Genomic DNA, 21,298 nt, shown 5'->3' on the forward strand with positions numbered 1-21,298 from the left:
CACAAGGACGCAAAATCATTAGGAACCACCCCCTCTTTTTCTGTTTCTAATTTTTTTTAAGAGCGTGACAGGCAGAGTAGTCTCTCCTTTCACTCGGGGTCCTTTTCCTTTTATACTCTTTCCTCATCATCTAATGATACTCAACAGTACTCTGCTGCTTCCCAATCTGACTGCTTGCAAGGGGGATAAAATACTGAGTTTTAATTATTCTCCCTCTAGCATGAACTTCCACCTGACCAGCAGGAGAGGAAGAGAAGTCTAGCCCAAATGCTACGTAAGACATAGGAGGAGAACCCGGACTCATGATGCCCCTTGTGCTGCTGTCCCTCCCCGCGCATGTGCTCTGCTGGCCCTGATAATAATGTTTCAGCTCTGTAATAGCCTTCAAGAGCCTCATGTTTACGGCCATACTCCCCCCGCTGTAATAATTTCTTCTCTCTCTTATTATAGATCTCTTAACATTCTAATAAATTCTCTGTCTCTGTTGTACTCTTTTGGCAAAATAATCTTTCACGTTGCATTCCCTAGCTTGGCAGTGATCTCTGCCTGGCTGTCACAGTAGCCTCTTCTTAAGCTTCTCTAATAACCCTTCCTCGACTGTTGTGGTTCCTCAGGGAGGTAACAGCTGTTTCTGTGCTTTTATTTTACATCCAGAGAAGATGCCCTCCCTTGGCAGTTGCATCTCTCTAGAGATAAAGGAAGCTTTCCTGTCTTGCAGGCAAGCAGCCCAAAGGGATCTTCCTCATTAAGGGCTACAGTGTACGGATGGCCCCCTACCTGCGAAAAGATTCCAAGAAAGAATCCTGCTTTGAGCTGACCTCCCAGGATAGGCGCAGCTATGAGGTAGGATGAGCCGAGGAGATGGAGATCCTCATTAGTGTCGCAGTTTTGTTCCATGTTGCATGTGAGCTGTGGTTGTCACACCGGATGCCATCCTTTGTTACCTGTCGTTTCTTACCAAGACCTTCTTTCCTGACACGTCCTCACATTTGCTGTGTCGTGCCCACCCTTCTGTTGCCACATTCATCCTAGATCCTGCCTTTGCTGGGCTTCCATCTCTTCATCCCTTCCCTTCTCAGTCTCATTCTGAAGGTGGAAGTCTTGTCTGTTGCAGCACACAACCCAGTTCTTTATTCAGAGTCTCTAATTCCATGGCTTTAATTTCCACTCTCTTTCTTTTTCAACTGATTATCTTCACTTCCTTTTATGAAATCCAGAAAAAGAGAAATCTGACTGTAGGGTGAAGAAATCATTCATTTTTACATATTCATCTTGCTATCCAAAATAATCTTCCTGTGTGTAGATGCACTGCATATCTCTGGAAGGATTTCTAAGGTACTAGAAGCAATGAGTACTGAGTAATAATAGTGACTACTGAGGAACTAGAGGACCTGAGTGGGGGTGAGAGAGACAGTCTTCACTGTGTTCATTTTTATATATTTTGATATAATAGGTAATGCATTATAAAATTAAAAAGGCCAAAAAAAAGTCTGAATATGAGAATATAGTGATTTTTCACCAAAAATATACTTTTACATTGAATACACATATTGTGTGGGTGTATACACATATTGTTTCCTCCTTGTTGGCTACTTTTATCACAGTTTTACTAAAACAATTTAGAAAAACTTTAGCTAACTTAAGAAAAAGAAAAAAGCCATGCTAAGTTTAATATTAACCACTTGTGTAACCCTTTGACCCTTCAAGTCTTTCTCAGCACTCATCCTTTCATGTTTCTACAGTATCCTAGCCCTTATTTTGTAAAAATGACCTAGGTTTTAATTATGTAATTTCAAAAGAAAATTTTTAATTTAAACCAAACTTTTCTATGGAATTTTTTATAAATCTATTTTTATTATTAAGTTCTGATTTGCAAGTTTCATATAAAAATTTATGTAAGTCTAAAACAATTTCCCTAGTCATTTTTATAGACAAGTATTTTTAAGAAATCAAGAATGACAATATTTATTAATAAGTTTTAAGCAGGAATCTAGGTTTCTTATACAGCACATGTTTTTATCTTACCCTAATGACCAGATAATAAAAATGTTTTTCAGGAACAGTCATTTCAAGTTGATTCATTTAAAATGAGACAGTACTAAAGCCTGATGCTTGACTGACCTGTTTTGTGAATCAGGATGTAGAGTTTGTTTACTTCTTTTCTTTGGCCCATTGAATCCAAGTCATTACCATAGTCTGTGGATTCTTCCTCTACAATATCCTTTGGATCTTTCCCTTCTGATTTATTTCTACAGCCATCACAATAGTTAAGTCCCTATCACTTCATTCAGAGGACTAGTTAAGTAGCCTTCTAGTTGATCTGTCTCTAATTTCTCCCTATTTCAGTCTGTCCTACTCACAATTGAAAGATTCTCCCTCTCCTTTTGCTAGAATTTACAGTGGCTTCATCTGTACTGTCTGCACTTGAAATCTGAATTCCTAACACTCAAAGCCTTTTTATCAATTCTTCTTTGACCCTCAGCTCTCCAGCTTCATCCCCTACTGTTCTCCAGTAAAGCTGATCTGGCCTACCTTCCCTATACTTGATGGTCTCATTTCTAATCTTTGGCAGCTGGTTCTCCCTACCTAAATGTTCAGCTCCCTCCACCAGTTTCCACCAACTCTCTTTAAAAATTCAACCCAAACAGTATTACTTCAACAAGCCTCCCTGGTTTACCATAGGCAATGATAAGTGCTCCCTGTCTTCTCTCAACATCCAGCTGTTTTCAAATGCACTTACTTTGTAGTGTTCCCTTGTCAAGTGTGTGTGCTGTCTCCAAAACTGACACGTTGATCTGAAGTCAGGAATTTGGGTTTGCCTTTTTCTCTGTAAACTGTTCTCAATAAATGCCTGATGAATGAATAGGTAATCAAATGAATGAATGCACATGAACATGAATTCTGGATTGAAATCCAGCTGTCAACTTTGGGTATGCAAAGTTACTGAAGGAGAAAAATCACTTTGAGTGGGATTTTGATCTTTTTTCTAAATGTTAATTCTCAGGAATCTGAGAATTAATGAGAATTCTGAGCATTCTACTTGACTCTACAGTTCAGCTCACAAGATTCCTCCCCTTGAACCTCCCTAAAGGATTCACAGAAATTTTAGTGAAAGTGATAAACTAATTCACTAATTTTTCTCTAGTTTACAGCTTCTAGTCCAGCTGAAGCCAGAGACTGGGTGGATCAAATAGGTTTCTTGTTAAAGGGTAAGTATCGTTACTACAGAAACAGTATTTCAGCCCGTTTTCAATTCAAGTTGTATTGCATAAATATAATCCATGGGCTTCAATATATTTTTATCTGCCCTTTCTCCCTATCATATCTTTCACATGATAACAACAAACAGTACCATGTGTGATTCAGAAGGTAAAGAAACCATCAACCTGGAGGTGACCTCTAGTCTCATTCTAGCTCTTCCGCCTACCTACAGGCAAGTCTGTAATATTTATAATCACCAGAAAAGAGATGCTAAAAACCAGCTCAGCTCAATTCAGTGTCTCGTAACCCCTTATATTCTGGAAAGGAAATACATGATACCAAAGTCATCTAGATGTGGTTTAGGTTCAGAATCTTCCAGTTTTAGTCAAGTAGAAATCTAAACTCATCTAGGTGGCCTTTAAGAACATTGGACATGAAAAACAAATTGCTATTTCCCAAACGACAATCAAATGTTCTTTGCTTTGACTGGGAAGAGTCCTAGCTGAAGATGTTAAATGACTGCTCTTAGAGTACCCTCTGCTGGCCATCCTGTAGGCACAGCAGTGACAGGGGCCCAGGCAGCCTTGTCTGGGAGGGGCCCGGCAGGCAGGAGCAGCCAGCCTTGAGTCTGTCACCTGACATTGATAACCCTCTTGATGGTACACATACCTCATGGCAGGACCCTGCCTCTGCAGAAAGGCAGAAGCACCAACTTCGTATGTGACCCAAGACCTAGTGAGAAGAACATCAACCTAAAAACACCAAGCCTTTTCGTCTAGTTTTTTAAATTCTGCTATAAGATTTTATTGTGGATAAAAAAGAAGGAAGCACCAGAGCTTTAATTACAATTGCCTCTTTTACTCTGTTTATGCCTTTGCTATCACAGGAACAAACTATTGCATCTACCAAGAGCGTCACGTATAATAGACTAGAACTAGGCAAACATGAACGTTGATGGTGAGACTACAGGGTATGCTCTCATCTAGGTGCCTTGGATTTATGCGTGTAATATACCCCTAAGTGTGTAAACCTCAATAAAACTCCAAGCAGCTTTATTGAGCTGTACCCTGTGGTACTTTCAGAATCCCACATTGAAGAAATTATTCATTCCATTTTATTTTAAAACAAACAAAATAATAACATATGGTTTAAGCCACAGATGTGTCTTTGATCCCTTCCTCATATGAGGTGGGCACCAGAATTCAGATGAAAATAGTTGCAAAATCTTTATTAAAAGCCTAATCAAGCCAAACAGTTTTACTGCATTTCGATATGAGCATCGGCTGTCTCTACTCTTTCTTCCCCAGAGCACCCTGCTTGTTCTCGCCCATCCTGCAGAGGCCCCTCGGCAGGGTTTCAGAGCACACTCTATACTGCGCCTCAGAGAATGAACCTTCCCAGTTCCCCATTAAAATAAGAAAGCAATCTCCCTCTGCTGCCCTGTGCTCCCCAGTGCTGTAAGGGCTCAGCAGCCTCTATGTGGTGACCCATTTTAAGGTCAGCCAGGCTGTACAGCTGCAAAAGGACGTGGAAACCACATCACTCAGCCATTCCATCTGGTACTATATTACCATTATATATTTCCACATCCCACTTTCTCTTCCTCTTCCACTTTTGCCCGCTTTTCTCTTTACAAGCAAACCTCTCTGAAATTCTGCAGTGAGACCATGGGGGAGACGAATGAGCTTGTGACAGCTCAGGTATCCTACGGAAGCCACCATAGTTCCCAGGCTCCATGCGCCCTGGAGAACCTCGGCCATCACTCACCCTCCCAGTTTTCCACTTGACAAGCAGTGCGAAGCACGTTGGCATTTTCTCTTCTGGCCTATTCTCTTCCCTTCACCTCGTGTGCTCTCACACACCCATACTTTTCAGGGCTGCTTCATCCTGATCAAGTTTTATTGCAAGGAAGGATTTATGTTGATGGTTTAAACCTGATGCAGTGCTAGTCTGGCCTTTTCTGTAGATTTCCTGCCACCAAGTCCCGCATTAGAAATAACAGCACTTAACCTGGTGTTTCATTTTCTTTTGACATGTTTTATTCTCGTCCCTCCTCCTCCTTCTCCTTCCTTCCTTCCCTGCCTTATCCTTTTCCTTTTCACCGTATCTTGATTCATTCTCATCTCTGCCCTAACAGACCTGAGCTCCTTAACCATTCCATATGAAGAGGAGGAAGAGGAGGAGGAAGAGGAGAAAGAGGAAGAAGAAGAGATGTACGATGATATCGATGGTTTTGACTCCTCAAATTCTGGTTCCCAAAGCAGACCCGTTATCTTGCCTGGGAGCGTGGGACTCAAAGAGGCTATGGAGGAGAAAGAAGAAGATATTTATGAAATCTTACCAGGTGAGACATTTCATCTTCTAATTATCTTCTTCTAGTTTAGAAACTCTAGACCTGGTAGAATATAACTTGGACAGCTCCAGAGGAAGCTGAACCTCTGAAGGAGGCACTGCAGGGAAGCTTCCATGATTTCCAACACAAAAGCCCTGCCCTAGGGACAAGATGGGTTGATGGGTGTGGGGAGTGTCTTTTATCTCTGCACGTGAAGTAATTTATTACAAACATCAACAGGTTCAAGAGTCAAGAATACTCATGCTGGTTCTCATAGGTTCACCGCGAATTTCATCAAAACTCTCTAGTTTGAACTTCTTTTATGTGTAATTGTGAGGATAATGGAAAGTCACCTCAAATGATGAAGGATATGAAAAGACTGCAGAAATATAAATGCTGACAAGCCTTTTCGGTAACACAGTAAAGCCTTGACAGAGCACAGTTCACCTTTGCCTAGTCCAGATATACCACGAATCAAATCATATCTCTTGCTAATAGACCTAACATGTGTCCTCTGCCCACCATTACACCAGGTCTACTGTACGTATTTCTTTTTTTTCTGAAGGCATGATAACCAGCATTTCAAAAAACTGTGTAGTCATCACTGCTCCCGCCCAGCCACTTCCTGTGTGGGTAACAGCAGCTGCTGAACAGTGCAGAGCACAGTGGGGGTCAGACTGTGCAAAAAATGAAGCCTGAGCCTTTTAATTGTGAGGTAGTTAGACCACAGGAACGCTGAATCTTCAAGTCCATTCAGAAAGATCGCTCCTGTGGAAATTTGCCAGGAGTTCAGTGCTCTGCTGAGAAATCCAAGTTAAGTCTAAATTTATAGCAATTTAAACCTCAATCCCAGATGAACCTAGGAGCTGAGGTGAACCTAACACTCAGGTCCCTGAAGTCAGGGCTGGTTGCTAAAAATATTGTTAGTAAGCAACTGACATTTCTAGGCTTCCTAAGAAGGGTTCAACCCTGTCAACACCGCATTCATCTCTCCCTTGGGGAGAAGCCACGTCATTGCTTCCTGAGTTGCAGGGCTGTGGCTATACTTTTCCTCCTGATTGGGACCTCACGCACTCAGTCACCAACCCACGACAAGAAGAGCCTGCTTCTTCTCCCAGCACTTCCAGCCTCTGCCAGTCCCCAACTTCCCCAGCCTTTTTGTTGTGTTTTATTATGCAAATGATATCTTGGTTGAGGTCGAACCATTTCTTGTGTCTGAAGTTAAAAAAAAAAAATGATAATTTCCTCAGCAAGTCATCGTCGTTAATGAAGTTTTACAAAAACAGATACAACCAAAGGAAAATAAAATTTCACAGGTGATAAATTTTTCCAATTTCCCTGGCAGAATTCGATAGGATTGTTAAATTAAGAGTGAAGGTGTCTGTTAGAAAGCAACGAGCAGTGATGGGTAATTTTATAGAGTGGAAAATTGAATCAAATTGCTACATTAAAACACAGCTCCTCTGAGAATCTTCCCTTTCACAGTCTGCTCCATTGCAACAGCAGGGTGCAGAAATGGATCTAAATCACAACAACCCCTAAAAGGAGATATACTCCTCAACTTGGCCAGAGGTTCCTGATGAGCTCACATTCCACTTGCTGCTGTCCAGGCTGGGGGAGATAGCCAGGTGACACTCCACTTGAGGTCACAGCTGTGTAAGAGTGCTCTGGAAAAACCTCACAGAGCCACTCAGCCTTCTGCGGAGCAAAGTAGTGCCCCTGTTTACTTCTCAAAGGAGCAGGGAGAAAGGAGCTGATGCTTAGACACACAGAGCAAAGGAGAGTAAAGAGAAAGATGCCTCAGAAAATAAAACCTAACCCCAGGTGGATTACTGAAAGTGTGACTGGTTTCTTAGCAACCATCCTTCCCAGGCCTCTTAAAACCCTACCCTCAGCCATTGTGGCACTGCCCAGTGTGCCAAAGCTCATGCCAGTTTGGATATTGGAATGGACTCCAAGGGCATGGAGACTGGTCTACTTTCTTGAGGAAAGCCACTTACCCTGTGCTTACAACTGCCCCTCAGAAGTGAGGAAGGCCACATCACAGGAAAACCAGGGTCTCTTTCCAGGTTAGGGCAACAGCAGCCTACTTGCTGGTTTATTTTCTAAAGGACAGGGCTGTTCCCAGCCAACAGGTTCTTTCCCAAAAGCTTCTATCCATAACAGTTTTTAGAGACTGCATTGAAGTTGGAATATATTGGCATTTTATTATGATGAGATTATTTCAGACACAAGTCTCCATCAGCCAGATTCCTATCCATGCTACTCAGCTTGTTGCTTCTGAAATTGCTGTTAGTTTTGCCTGTGCCACCCTTCCTGTCTTGGAGGAATTGAGAGAGGATGTGAGGGAGCCTGACACTCATCTCAGAAGACCACCCCCTGAGCAGTGACATGTGAGACACAGCATGATGTCACAGTGACAGTGCTGGCTCTGCGTCAGGATGGACCTGCTCTGCCATCTGCCAGCTGTGAGACCGTGAGCAAGTTATCTGCCCTGTTTCTCAGGTGTGGTTTTGCCAGCTGTAAAATGGGAATAACAGTTGTAGCTGTCACAAAGGACGCATGAGCAGCCTGGAACAGAATGCATAAAGCACTGAGAGCCCTGGCATCCAGGCAGTGTTCAGTAAATGCTGGCTGTTCTCCATTTGGTGGCATTTAAACAGAAAGTGTTACGTCTTTGAAGAATCCTGGGTCATTCCCCATCTCCGCCAACCAGACCTAAGACAGTCCAGTTGGATGTTTTCAGTGATACGTGTGAAGCAGGTGAAACTGAAAATCCAGAGCAGATGGAAAGTGGCTCACACCTTCTGCTCAGGCCCATTTTTACTGCGAAGACAGGTGCTGGGTGGAGGGACAGTTGACAGTAAGGTGGGATTGTGCTAATGTTGCACACTCCTCAATAGTCAAATGACTTGGGCCTCTAAGACATGTCTCACAGTAACAGTAAAATGTGCTTTGTAGAGAATATTTAGCCTGTCAATTCTGCTTCTCCTTCCTCTTTGGGATGGGGCCTACACCAGCCTCACTGAGTCTATGGAGAAGGCTGTGTAAGTGAGATCTCCTCCCTTCTAGAATATAATTCTGATGGACTTCCTAGTTTTGAAAGAAAAGTGCCTGTAACATATACCAAGGCAATACAAAAATGTTTTTTCCTAATCAAAATAGCGTATGGATCATCAAATTAAATGCACTACATCACATTAATCATGGGATAATTAGCATTTGCTACATGGCTAGCACTCTCCTTCCCTTGAGGGAAAACCAGAGCACTCGAGGTTTTCAGCCAAGACCACAATGTGAGTCCTAGATAATATGGTTTCAGGATTGTTATCTACTGGGATTTCTGAATATCCATGTTAAGAATATGGGAGCCCTTGATTTTAAAGATCTCATTTGCAGTAGATTAAACTGTAGGGAACTACCAACAAAGAAATACTAAAGCAATATGTAGAAAATGGAAGGCTTTTCTGAACCTTCTTTCACCCCTCCCCCAAATTATTTTGCAGCCTAGCACAGGCCCAGTTTCATGATTCCAGATTCCATAAAAGGACAGTTTTTAATCAGGTTTCTCTTTGTCTGGGGCCTCAAGCCTAGAATCCAGCAAGACACCTGAGACCATTGAAGAGCTGTAACTGAGGCCTCACAGCAGCTGCAGTAGCAACAGAATCTGGCCATGTTGTCTAGAGAGATTTCAGGAGAGTGCAAGGAAAGACAAAGTGTCTTCCCTGGGAATGTCTGCACACATTCTGAGGCTGCCCGCACTGCCCTGGAGGGTCGTTGTAGACCCAGAAACCAGATCACGTTATAATAAAGCAGATAACTGGGTTGTTTTGTTTTGTTTTTTTTTTTCATTTGAGACAAATGGAAACCATTCTGTGGAATTATTTTTCCCGCATACTATTGTCCAGACCCACAGAAAGGGGGAATGATGATAGCAAGAAGTCTAAGGAAAAAAGAAAAGCAGACACCAAAAGTACAAAGTTTGTGAAGAACCAAGTTCCAATTTCATGGAAAAGCAGGGTTCCATGAGGGGCTCATCAAAGAATCAGAGCTACCGTCAGGCCCCTTCCGAGCTTCTTGGCCTTTTCTTCCCCTCAGTCCCGTGCACCCCTGGCTCCAGACAAACCTACTTTTGACCAGCACCAAAACTGGAACCATGTGTTTTCTTCTACTTCAAATCCCCACGCCCAGTCTGTGAAAGGGGACCCACTGAGTCTCCTCAGTGACAGCCTCCCAGAGACTCAGCTGGAACTGAGCTCTGGTTCACCCTTTACCCCAGGGATTTGTATTTAGGTTTTTCTCCTCCAATTAGTAGGTGCTCAATTATGATTTGTGAAATTAAATTCAGTGTATTCCAAGTGTTGCAGTTAGCAAAAATTGAGTTTAATATCTAGTACTCAAGATCCTACCATGGAGATAGGATGCAAATATTTTGCGGTAACAGCTGAGATGACCAGCTATGCAACAGAGAATTAAATGTGCTATTAGCATCATGCTCCTATTTGCCGTGTTGTTTGAAGAGGTGCTGTAGCATCCATGGATTTATAACATATCTATGCATTCTGTCAGAGAAGGCAATGGCAAGCCACTCCAGTACTCTTGCCTAGAAAATCCCATGGATGGAGGAGCCTGGTGGGCTGCAGTCCGTGGGGTTGCTAAGGGTCGGACACGACTGCGCGACTTCACTTTCACTTTTCACTTTCACACATTGGAGAAGGAAATGGCAACCCACTCCAGTGTTCTTGCCTGGAGAGTCCCAGGGACGGGGGAGCCTGGTGGGCTTCCGTCTATGGGGTCACACAGAGTCGGACACGACTGAAGTGACTTAGCAGCAGCAGCAGCATGCATTCTGTGGAGTGGTTTCTATTTCCATTTTTTGCCTGTTCCCTTTGCACTTTGAGGTTATCTGCATTTCTGCGACATCTGTCACCAGAGCACCTTGATATCTGGTTGCACATTGATACATTCGGCATTTTTAAAGCTTCTGTCACTTTGCTTTACTTGAGAGAAGTGACCTCCGTCTTTCTTATCTAGTCATTTTTAAAATTGTATTCCCAGTTCAACCGATGTCAGAGCAGCACTTCAGAAAGGAGCTAGGTGTCATAGGAAGCTGGCTCCTCTCTGGGTCCCCACGGTGGAGTCAGTGTCCTGTTCCTCTCAGCCTCTCATTAGTGTCCCTGACATTGTGCCAAGAGTGTTGATTGAAATCAACTCTCTGGATACTGATGCTCATTTGTGATACCCCATGGTTCTCTTACACATTCGCACAGTTAACAGAATCTTCCTCAACTGTTTTCCCAATTGAAATGAAATATTTGGGAATCAAGTAGAGCATTTAATGTAATAAGTGGACAGTAATCTTTAGAGGTTAATTTGTTTAAAGCCTGTGTAAGGTTGGGTTCCCATATGTGCTGTTAGGAGCAAGAACCATTATAATCTATTACTGTTTAAAGTTGAGCAGCACATAAATTTTAATTCCTCCTTAAATGAAGATGTATTTTAGTAGATGTCATGCTAAAAAGCCTAATAATATTCTTATACAGAAATTCAACAAGTTCTTTAGCCTAAAAAGTTTTTTTCAAAATAATCTTTTTAAAATTAAAGTCTCACCTTACAGATGAAAAAAAAAAAGAAATTTGGCTATTTAATCCCCTTTTGTGAGCAGAGTTTTTTTGCATGTTGCCATATAATCAGTCTTCTTGACTTTGGAGTTTGAAAGATACCAGTTTGACTTCACGGACAGATCTGAGATAAATTGTACACCTCAGCTTTCCTGGTAGCTCAGACAGTAAAGAATCTGCCTGTAATGCGGAAGACCTGGATTTGATTCCTGGGTCAGAAAGATCCCCTGGAAAAGGGAATGGCAACCCACTCCAGTATTCTTGCCTGGAAAATCCCTTGAACAGAGGAGCCTGGTGGGGTATAGTCCATGGGGTTGTAAAGAGCCGGACACGACTGTGCAACTAACCCTTCAGCTATTTGTGTGGTGCCTTCTGAAGCTGGGGGCTTCCCTGGTGGCTCAGACAGTAAAGAAACTGCCTGCCAATGCAGGAGACCAAGGTCAGGAATATCCCATGGAGAAGGGAATGGCTACCCACTCCAGTATGATTGCCTGGACAATCCCTGCAAGGGTGGCAGGCTACAATCCGTGGGGTCTCAAAGAATCAGACACAACTGAGCGACTGACGCTTTACTTTTACTTTTTACTCTGAAACTGGGATGATGCTGAGAGGACACATCATTGCCTTCACCAGGTGATGATCCCCATACTTACTCCTTCAAAGACCGCAGAGACACAGCACTCAGCCTCTCACTTCAGTAGCTGGGCTCCTACTCTGAAGCCTGCTTTTGGCCACCCGGGAAAGACAGACTTAGATAGACATAGGGATTGGAGCGTCCTGGTTCACATGCACCACCATAGTGCTTAGTAATGGTGATGAATGATGTGTAAGACCTGTGGCCAACATTCTGCTTTCTTTCTAGGTGACACTACAGGCCCAATGGAAGTCAGAGTATCTGTTCTATAATTGAACTGCATAAAGCAGAGTTTTATTTTTTCCATTTTTGTATCATGACTGGTTTAAGTGATGTTGCCTGAAAGGATAAAGGAATCAAGTTTTAGTTTTCATTTTTATCATTGCAAATACATTTACATTCTCCTATTTTACAAATCCAAAGAGCAGGCAAGCCACTTTCAATAATTTATTTTAAAATCAATGCTAATGAGGTTATGTCTCGTCAGTGGCCGAGTTTTACAATAAAGTCTGATTTATTTAGAAAAGATCTTTGGTGTAGCTTCCCATCTAATGGTGGTGGGAAGGGGGTGGAGTAGCAGGCACAGTGACCCTCCAACTTCGGATCCAATTTGTAATTCACAGCGGAGATCTGACCCAATTTACATTGATTAGAATTGGGAGGAAGAGACATCTGCGCACAGACAGCAGAGGTAGAATAAACCCTCTCTGCAAAAGTGCCTAAGCACAGCAAATTACTGGTCTTTGTGATTAAGTTGTCTGATATCAGCAAAAGAGCTGTTCTCTGTCCAAATTATTGAGTATCTCTAAAACTGAGGAGATACCAACTCTTTTTTGAATGTTTTCAATCCTGCGAAATTGGTCCCACATCAAAAAGAAAAAGCATCATAGCAGAGAAAGGAAGGAAATGCAGGTAATAACAAGAAGACAATGTGCAAAGAATGAGGTTAAATGTGATTTATTTCAGTGTGATCTATTTCCGATATTTGATCTCACTCCTCCATTATCTCACATCCTTATTCCTCATGGAGAGGTAGGGGAGCACTGCAGGCAGTGAGTAGGAAATTCTCTGCTGCAGGGTCATACACAGATTAGGAGAGTTGAGTCCTTCTCCCATACGACCTTGTAGGGCAGGCTTATATTATGTATACATGTTATATACCTATTTAAATGTTAGTAACATGTGACGTATTTCCCAAAGTATCAATCCCAATAACAATATTAATTTAAATTTTTGCAGGGGGACTATTTCATTTTGTATGTGAAATTAATTGTAATTCTTTAATGTCCTGTAGTGTGTTACATACTCTTATGCTATTTCTTCATAGTTATGAGCTTAGAGTTTACTTCTAGTCTAATGTACCGTAACTCAAGTTGCCCTGTAAACCTTACATTTAAAGGGGAGGCTGTCCTGGGCCATCACCTCAAAAGTTCCATTTAAAGGTATAACTATGGGAATCAAGACAGGTAAGTGCGCTCAGATTCACAAAGAGAAAGGAAAGTATATGTGGCCAGAAGAAACTGAGTATTCAACCCTCAAAATGTTGCTTTTTATGCCCCATTCATTCTCTGAATGTGTGTGTGTGTGTTTCTGTGTGTGTGTGTGTGTTGGGTGGCAGTGATGAAAAGGAGAATAGCAAGTATATTTCTGTGCATTTTACACATATAAAACAGCCTAATATGATTCTGGTACTCATGCTTTCTTGATAAGGACCCAAAGTCTGGGATGAAACAGGTTAATGAAGGTAAGAAATCATGTTGTGACTTTGACTATATAAACACTTGGATGGAGTGAGACAATGGCATTGACTTAGAATTCATTGTGTGCCCACCATTCATTCCAGCTGCCCTCAGGAGCTCACACTCTCATGAATGAGACAGGCTGAATAACAGCAGTAAAAAGATAACTACAAACTCCAAGTACCAGGAACATAAAATTGTGTATATGACCAGCTTCTGTAACAATTGAACGAAGTTTGATACATTAAGGGTTAATTAATCACAAAGGGTCTAAACATGTACTTAGCTTCACACATAAAAACTCTGAATACTTACATGGAGATAACACATTTTGAAGAGAATTCTCAAAGAGAAGGAGAAATAGGGTCTGAGAAAGAGGATTAGGATCCTAATAATAGGCACCTAAATAATTCAGTGGATTGGAAGCTTCACAAGGGCAGGAACCTGACCAGTCTTGTCCATCACCACATCTCCAGCTCCTAGTGCAATGTCTTGCATATAGTAAGCACTTAAGAATGTTTGTGAATGAATGAATGGAGAGGGAAAGAAAAGGAGGCCAGTTTGAAGGGGAGAAATGATTTTTTAAAAAAGAATATGGAGGCATATACCCTGAGGAAACCAAAACTGAAAAAGACTCATGTATCCCATTGTTCATTGCAGCACTATTTACAATAGCTAGGACGTGGAAGCAACCTAGATGTCCATCGACAGATTAATGGATAAAGAAGTTATGTTACATATACACAATGGAATATTATTCAGCCATAAAAAGGAATGCATTTGAGTCAGTTCTAATGCGGTGGATGAACCTAGAACCTATTATACAGAGTGAAGTAAGTCAGAAAGAGAAAGACAGATATCATATTCTAACACATATATACGGAATCTAGAAAAATGGAACTGAAGAATTTATTTCCAGGGCAACAACAGAGAAACAGACATAGAGAATAGAGTTATGGACATGAGGAGAGGGGAGGAGAGGGTGGAAAGAGTAACATGGAAACTTACATTATCGTATGTAAAATAGATAGCCAATGGGAATTTGCTGTGTGGCTCAGGAAACTCCAGCGGGGCTCTGTATCAACGTAGAGGGGTGGGATGGGGAGGGATATGGGAGGAAGGTTCAAAAGGGAGGGGCTATATGTATACCTATGGCAGATTCATGTTGAGGTTTGACAGAAAGCAACAAAATTCTGTAAAGCAATTATCCTTAAATAAAAAATAAATAAACTAAAAAAAGCATATGGTAATTATTGCCTTAAAGAAAAGAATGTGTTAAGCTCAGAGAAAGAAGACCCGTCAGTGCAAATAACAGACTATTGACCACTAATTGCTAATGCTGAGCATGTTTATCCCCACAGATGAAGAGCATGATCTAGAAGAGGATGAGAGTGGCAGTCAGCAAAAAGGAGGTATGAGAGCCTCAAAAATGTACAGGTGCTGGGTAGGATATTCAGGCTTCCTACCAGAGAAAGCACCGTTCTTTGACTACAAACATTACTGGACTTGCTAACTAAGAGGGTACTGGTGTGTTGACCTCAACAGCCCCGAATAAGATGACTGGACAGAGAAATAGCTTAACCTTAAAAGTAGCCACCCATTCACTTTAATTAATGTTCCCAGAATGGCTAAGATTTATCCTAAAGAGGTTGAGAAGCCAAACCAGATATTTATTTTTCCCTATCAGTATTTCTTAAATCAGTACAGTGAAAATAGAATTGCCTCATCTCTAAAAGATCAGAGGATTGAGAATGGAAAGAATGGAAATGTCTCCTGTCTGAGAGGCCCGGAGATTGCAAGTTCAGAGGGGAATGGAAATGTGTCAGATCTGAAAAGTGAGCGTGGGGTGAAGGATAGAATTGCTTGATGATGCTGACTTCTGATGGCCTGGTTTGATTCCAGGCACATTTGGAAATGAATATGTAACAGGTTTGTTGAATACAAAATTACATCTTATTCATCCCAGACTGTTAACCATGCTTCAGTCTGTTAGTCAGCCCATCCTTTCTAAGGTCAGATGCCCCTCTAAAGCCCCCTTAAGTCGACCAAGGTCCTAGTCTTTCATTGTCTGTAAAGGAATACGTGATGTACAGGCCACCTCAAGGACATTCATGCCATCAGCGGAGCCTGGAAGTGACTGATTTAGATGCTGGCTGACTTTTTCTTTGAGATTTTACGGAAGTCTTAAACCTAGGGATTCTTTCCCTCTTTCTGTCCTTTTCCCCTTCTGTTTCTCCAGCCTCTCCACCTTTTTCCATTCTCCTCTTTCTCCCTTTGCTTATGCCTTTCTCTTCCTAATCCATTCAGCAAAGCCCATTTCCTGGGTGAATTCTCCGTGGGAAGTGAATATGTAACAGGTTTAGTGAAGGACCCAGCTTCTCCAAATGAGAAAAAAGGCAGCAAAGAGCCAGCATCAGAAGTCACGAGCCAAAGCCAAAGAGAAGTGAAGCAAGTATGACAGGAATGTTAGTGTAGTTTCAAGTAAGGACCTCATGACTGTTAGCGCATGTGATTAAGTCCCCTGTGAAATTTTTTTTTTACTGTTCTACTTGATGTACAGAATTCCAACAACAACAAAAGTCTGTTTCTTTACCAACCCATATGTCTTTTCTCAACCAACTTCCCTCACTGGTGCAGGAAAGAAGCACTTCATGTGGACAGCTTGGGTGGAGTAACTAGAAGCTTCTGATGGTCAACTTTATATTAAACTCCCTTCAGGAAGCAGCAGCCTTCTGGCAAAAGCCTAAAATTCAGTTTCAGACTTCTCCCCCATCTCATTTCTTCCCTCCTTTCCTCTTTCTAATGTTCAGTCTGAAGAGTGAGGAGAGATTTGTTGCTTAACTGTTCCAACAGCTATAATTCAAATACTTCTTTAAAAAAAACAAACACCTTTGTTCCTCAAGCTTTATGCCTCCAAAATAGGTGTTGTTAAAGGGCAGTGAACTCTAAGTACGTTTCTATGGTTTATACTTCCCACCAGTTATAATGATTGGTGATTTAAGGATTAAAAAGCAAAGGAGGACTTTTCCCTCTCTCTGCAGAATCTAAGGCAAGAATTTTTATTATTATTGTATTTACTTATTTATTTATTGAATTTATATGATGCCTTTCCTACAAAGGAGCTATAGAAACGGCAACAAATATGTAACATCCAAGTGTCATCACTTAGCTTTAAAACAATAAAATATAGAGGTTCAAGGGAAGGGTAGACATATAAAAGGCAAGAGCTCCAGGACAGTGTAAATTCTTCTATAATAGGCAAGCTACACAAGTTTGGTTCACTTGGGCAAATCAGGTGTCACATGCCCTTTGAGGGGGAAAAGTATTTTCTCCTAAATGATACCATGGCTACCAGGATTACCTTTAAAATCCACATGCTTTTCTTCACTATTTCAGGGATCCTTTCCCTGGAATGCTGTGCTTTTTCCCTGATGGAATTGCTAACATTTTTAAAGCCCAACTAAGATCTTATCAGAAGAGAGAGAAAAAAAGAATTAGTTTATCCTGATTGGGTGTTAATGACCCTGTAAGATGTAATTTCTTTTATTTTATTCTGTTACCTAGAAAATCTATCACAGCCTTGTAGTATTGATTGTTCAATCTATAAAGAGCTCGGTTTACAGCTTGACTGTTAGTAACAAGGTTATTCTAATGAGTGACTCTTCAACACCTCAGATTTTCACTAAATTCTAACCCATCAGCCTAACGGTCTAACACTAAGTGTCTTTGGTGATGATAGCTTATCTCCATCCTCTATCATGAGAAGGCATGTCCAGGTAGCCAAAAGTAAAACTCATTCTCTGCTGTTTGTATGAAAACAACTGGCCATTTGCTTGGCTATGCCATGTCAGATCAAAAGCAGGGCTGGTGGCATGAATCATCCTTAGAAATGTCAAACCTCTGACCAAATAAGATCTTGAAACAGGTTGTTTTTGCTCTGAAGTTATGGGCAAACTCAGCTAAGGAGGAGACCATGTTCAGTCATTTCTGCAGAAAAATGATTACTGATGAGTTTTCCATTTCTGAGGCATTTTTTCCACTTTAGTGGCTGCTAGTGGAGTAAATTTGGAGAAGGAAATGGCAGCCCACTCCACTATTCTAGCCTGGAGAATCCCAGGGACGGGGGAGCCTGGTGGGCTTCCGTCTGTGGGGTCGCACAGAGTCGGACACAACTGAAACGACTTAGCAGCAGCAGCAGTGGAGTAAATTATTACACAAAAGAAACAGAGGGAAACCACAAAAGAATTTAGAGCTCTTGTTACTACTTTTTGAAACCTGTTTTCCAAGACCAAACATGAGTGGATCATCACCCAGCTATAATTTTGGAACAATAAAAGGAACACACGAGATGAAAATTAGAATCTGTGAATGTGCCCCACTTCAAGATGATGCTAATAACATTAAGAACCATAATAATTTCAAAACTGAAAGTGTTAGTCACTCAGCTGTGTCTGACTCTTTGTGACCCTGTGGACTGTATTCCTCCAAGCTCTGTCCATGAAATTCTCCAGGCAAAAATAGTAGAGTGGGTTGCCATTCCCTTCTCTAGGGCATCTTCCTGAACTAGGAATCAAACCCGGGTCTCCTGCATTGCAGGCAGATTTTTTACCATCTGAGCCACCAGAGAAGCCCAATAATTTCAAAACTCAAAGACTAAAAAGCTATGAAAACAAGCAAATGGTATTGTTTAGTGGCTTCTCCTTTTCTGGTATCATAGTCAATAGAGCTTGACAAATTTTTCTATGTCTTTCTTTCTGAGATAGCTAATAAGTTATGAGACTGAGTCTGCTTAAGGGACTGAATGTACACAGTGGCCTTTATGGCCTGGTCTAGAGAACATTTCAAGTCCCTTCCAATGGGCCACTGCTTTGGCCTTCTTTATCCATTTCTCATGCTTTATCAAGAACTGGCTTTATCTTTCTTCTCCTTTTGTCTCTGTTTTCCATAATCTGTTAAGTAATTATACCCAGGGCCACACTGGCACAATCCTTTTGCTTATCAAGAAAATATAAACAACATGCTGGCTTGCCTTTAGCCTCTTTTCCTTGGTCACAGCTTGAATTCTGGAGCTACCCAATATCCTTCAAACAGAAACCCAACGTGACATGTGAACTCTGGAAAGAGCATGGTCAAGCTCTGTTGTCCCTAAGGAGGGGGGCAGGCAGAACCGTGTCTGCTCCTTTCACCTTAGAACTCTCCACATCATGGTGGCTCATTTTCAAATATCTACTCTGTCGATAGTAGCACCAATTTGGCCTGCGTTACTAGAGAAATGACACTATCACTGGTTGTAAAGACCTGGTGTGGAATGACAAATGCTTTGCAATAAATACCTAGAAAAGAGAGAAAAATATTTTTAACTTGCTCTGCTTCTATTCTTCCTAGGATATTTTGCCTGCTTGGGGGCATAGCTTCTCTTACGTGGGATAAAAAAAATAAGATGCTGCCCCTTTTTTTCCCTCTAGTAAAAGTCCTCCTCAGCTCTGCTAGCAATTTAAATGCTGTGATCATACCCATTAGCTTCTCTATCATTGTAATTGTTGTTAATTGTTATAACTGTTTTAGTTATTAGTGGTGTCATTATTGCTCTAGGTCCTCTGTCTGTTTTATGCTGAATATATTAGTGCTTTGCTTTTGAATTACCAGGCTTTATTTAGTGCAGAGTTACATTTTTTGGAGAGACATTGAGAAATGCTGGCATTAAGCTTTATTCTTTTGTTTTTCATTCCAAATGGACAGACTGGAAAAAAATAATTAGATGGAATAATGTCCTCAAAATGAGAATGAGGATGTTTTGAATTAATTAAATGGTCAGAATGCTGCACCATTTCTGATCTCAGACTGCTGCCAAAGGAATGTGAACCTAAAGGAGCCTCAGACCCTCCCAGAGAGTCAATCCTCTCTCTCAGGCTCCCAATTTCTTACTGGTCTAAAGACATCCGAGTCTCCTCACACGTCCTCTGTTCATAGGAGTGCTGGGCAAGCCTAGGGAGAAGCTGGCCTGGCCCAGCAGACTCCCAGCCTTCAAGCTCTTCCTGGGAAAGCTGCAGGAATAAAGCCCTCCATGGTCTTACCTCTTCCCCTCTTAAAGGTTTGATCAGGTTTTTGTTTTACAACTTAAAGCTTCAGGGAAGGCTTCCCTGATCCCTCAGACTATGTTAGATTCCCTGTTACACACAGCACCCTCAGCTTCTCGTTTGCAGATTTATCACAATCATAAATAAATAGTTGTGTGACTTTGTTTCATGGTGCCACCCTTGCTGGATGGCAGCCCTAAGGGCAGGGAATGGCCCATGCAGAATTCCCAGTGTTTTGCATGTTTGCTGAAGGCTGAAGAGTGAATGTAGTGAAGTTGTGTGCACATATACACATAAATGCCAGTCACCTGTTTTAAACTGCGAGTCTGCAATTCCAGTCTTGTCCAGTTAAGGCATTCCTCCACCCTGATTTCATTAATACCAGGATACCTCTGTTTAGAGTGCCAGTCCAACCTCCTCCCCTTTTTTATCCTTCATTCTGCTTATTTTCCAAAGCAGCATTGTTATGGTTCTGATGATTCCAGTTCTTGGACTAGGCTAAGCAATCTCCTGGATTCCTGAGTTCTATCTTCTTTGGGCCTTTAGCTTATGAAGAACTCAAAGTGTCTTCTACCTTTAGTTTTTCTCGGAAGGTTTTGTTTTTCTCCTAGCTTTTTGCATTCCCTACGATCTGCTGCACTTTTAGAATAGCTCTTTTTCCTGGTGTTCTCACAGGTGTCTTATATACCCAGTATCAAATCAGTTTCTACATAGAGACTCAAAAGGTACCCATCATATCAAGGAGCTAGCCCACATCCAGGCATGTGGGGGGCATACACCACAGTGACCATCTGGTGGCCAGAAAAGGCCAAGATAACTTTCTAAGTCTTACTATTTGAAAACCTCAAGTGATGTTTTTTAAAAGTCTGTTTTTATAAAATGATTTTCTTTACCATATATAAATCCATGAAACATATTGATGTCAATGTACTTTTCATTCCTAAACTTAGCCCAAATCTTGGCATGAATAATCAACTCCATTACAACTGAAAATGCATTATATCCTCTGGGAAAACTACTTTCACTTTTTAGGAACTGATATTTTTCTGTTTCACACACTGATATCCCTGCCAAAATATGCCTTGTCTTTTCAGTAATTAGCATTTTTTCCCAATGGGTTTTTTTCCCAAACATGTTCATAACTCTGTGGCAGAATGTTTCAGTGCAGTCATCTCATTTGCTGCCCTCTGTTGTCTACTGAATATATAAACACTTTCTGTGAAAACAAAATATCCTTGAGTTTCTATATGGTTAACATTTTCACTTCTGTTTGCAATATCTGAATCTTAACTAAATAACTTTGTCTCTCCTCTGTTTTTGTACACTTTAAGGTTCCTAATAAAGTTCTTTCCCAGAGACATATAAGGATCTTGTTCTTCTGTGCCTTTATTCTTTGAATTGCTCATACGTTAGGAACAAGAAGAAAAAAAGCATATAGGCAGAGCTTCTGTCCCCCCACTGCCCACTTCTCTGCACCTATCCCATCCTTAGCAACTAGCACCATCACTCTCACTGGAGGGTCAAGACAAATGAAGGGAAAGGTGGAAACTGGCAAAATAAGGTGCCCCCCATATCACTTGAGGTTTGATTAGAACCAGGACTCCCGACTCCTGTCGTCAGGAATGTCACCTTTTGTGGGTGTTCTGCATACAGTTCTCATACACAGTGTCCCTAGGAATGGAGAGCAGTGCCAC

The 21,298-nt window shown here is 41.4% G+C and overlaps 1 protein-coding gene across 2 annotated transcripts in view; it reads left to right on the forward strand.

Annotated features, from left to right (window-relative positions):
- Positions 1 to 21,298, forward strand: part of SKAP1 (src kinase associated phosphoprotein 1) — a 322,299-nt gene that overhangs the window by 277,436 nt on the left and 23,565 nt on the right. For both annotated transcript variants that reach the window (XM_055407647.2, XM_055407648.2), the window contains exons 7-10: positions 719 to 843; positions 3,146 to 3,209; positions 5,339 to 5,545; positions 14,889 to 14,939. In XM_055407647.2, coding sequence (XP_055263622.1) covers positions 719 to 843; positions 3,146 to 3,209; positions 5,339 to 5,545; positions 14,889 to 14,939 — 447 coding nt within the window. The remainder of the gene's footprint in view (positions 1 to 718; positions 844 to 3,145; positions 3,210 to 5,338; positions 5,546 to 14,888; positions 14,940 to 21,298) is intronic.

The sequence above is a fragment of the Moschus berezovskii genome, chromosome 20 (assembly GCF_049115385.1).
Source record: "Moschus berezovskii isolate FMDL1 chromosome 20, NW_MosBer_1.0, whole genome shotgun sequence".
NCBI classification, from domain to species: domain Eukaryota; kingdom Metazoa; phylum Chordata; class Mammalia; order Artiodactyla; family Moschidae; genus Moschus; species Moschus berezovskii.